The 1,889-nt window shown below is 40.0% G+C and overlaps 1 protein-coding gene across 1 annotated transcript in view; it reads left to right on the forward strand.

Annotated features, from left to right (window-relative positions):
* Positions 1-357: 357 nt before the first annotated feature.
* LOC106872640 (kelch-like protein 5) overlaps positions 358-1,889 on the forward strand; it is a 188,452-nt gene continuing 186,920 nt past the window's right edge. Inside the window, exon 1 of the mRNA XM_052978063.1 lies at positions 358-586. Coding sequence (XP_052834023.1) covers positions 358-586 — 229 coding nt within the window. The remainder of the gene's footprint in view (positions 587-1,889) is intronic.

Below are 1,889 nucleotides of genomic sequence, written 5' to 3' on the forward strand. Positions count from 1 at the left end.
ATAGCCTCGGGCCGACCAAAGTCTTGTGAGTGGATTTGGTAGACGGAAACTGAAAGAAGCCTGTCGTATATATGTTGGGCGGACAAACACATGTATATATATATATATATATATATATATATATATATGTATGTATGTGTGTTTGTGTGTCTGTGTTTGACCCCCAACATCGCTTGACAACCGATGCTGGTGTGTTTATGTCCCCGTAACTTAGCGGTTCGGCAAAAATAGACCGATAGAACAAGTACTAGGCTTACAAAGAATAAGTCCTGGGGTCGATTTGCTCGACTAAAAGGCGGTGCTCCAGCATGGCCGCAGTCAAATGACTGAAACAAGTAAAAGAGTAAAAGAGTAATAATGGATGTTGTGGTAGATAACACAGCGGAGTCATGCAATGAAGTGAAGCCTTCAGTTTTTAATTGTGCTTGGAAAAGTACACAGCCAGACTATATCCGTGACATTACAAGTTTTCCTCAATCAGAAAGTCTATATGAAATTCGAAACGATACTGTGACATTTGCAAAGGATGCTGGTTGTGAAGAAGTCATAGAAGATGATGTGATTGAGTTGCTTAGTGTTCCAGAAAGCAAGTTTATCTAACGAGGTGCTGATGCTGTTAGAAAAAGAACAAGCTGAGAATACAGATGAGACAACGGAAGTTCCACCCACACCACTTAAACTGGCTACTAAAATTATCGCTAAAGGGTTGGCGTTTATAGAGGAAGATCTGGGGGCTTTTGCTGATCCTTATCGTGAATATAACTGCTTGAAGTAACTGTCGTATCTCCCTCATATCACAGGCTGGCATTAAAGAAAAACAAACAAAACAGTGATGCCCTTTTCGGATAACAAAATTCAATACACGCACTATCTAGAATAGGGGTTTTCAAACTTTTTGACTTGCGGACCCCTTTATATTTCAGGCTTTACCTTAGGGACCCCCTTATAAACGCTTACGAAATTTATACATAAATATTTGCTTAAAATAACATATTTTTGCATTTATTTATTTAACAGTGTTTAACAAAATAGGTTTATTGTCAATTAAAAGATTTCGATTAAAAAACATATATGAAATCAAATTGCCCATAAAAAGTATTCGCTGTCCACGGATCGCCTGTCTTGTCCTTGCGGACCCCCTGTGGTCCGTGGACCACAGTTTGAAAACCCCTGATCTAGAACAAACATAAGATGAAATGGTCACGGCTGGAGTAGGTTTGATCATATGTCTGCTAGATCAGAATTGGCTGGAGTGAAACAATACCAGGAGGGGCACATTGGATAATGTAGTCCTAGATACACTGTGTCTGAATAAAGGACAGGATGGTTAGAGTTAGAACATATTTGATCATAGCTCTGGGGCTAAACAACTGCAAGGAGGAACACATTAGATAATGTAGTCTTAGGTACACTATTTCTGAATAAAGGACAGGATGGTCACACCTGGAACAAGTTTGATCAGAATCTACTAGATCAGCATTGACCAGAGGATAAACAATAATAATAGGGAAGGTCACATTTGATAATGTATTCCTAGATACACTATGTCTGAATAAAGGACAGGATGGTCAGAGTTGGGACATCTTTGATCATAGGTCTATTGGATCAGGACTGGCCTGGGGTTAAACAATTACAAGGAGGAACACATTAGATAATGTAGTCCTAGATACACTATGCCTGAATAAAAGACAGGATGATCACCGCTGGAATGCCTTTGATCAGGACTGACCTTGGGTTAAACAACAGCAAGAAAGAAGGACACATTAAATAATGTAGTGACACTCCGTCGGTTGCGACGACGAGTGTTCCAGTTGATCCGATCAACGGAACAGCCTGCTCGTGAAATTAACTTGCAAGTGGCTGAGTACTCCGCAGACACGTGTACCCTT

Source organism: Octopus bimaculoides, chromosome 30 (assembly GCF_001194135.2).
Source record: "Octopus bimaculoides isolate UCB-OBI-ISO-001 chromosome 30, ASM119413v2, whole genome shotgun sequence".
Lineage (NCBI taxonomy): Eukaryota > Metazoa > Mollusca > Cephalopoda > Octopoda > Octopodidae > Octopus > Octopus bimaculoides.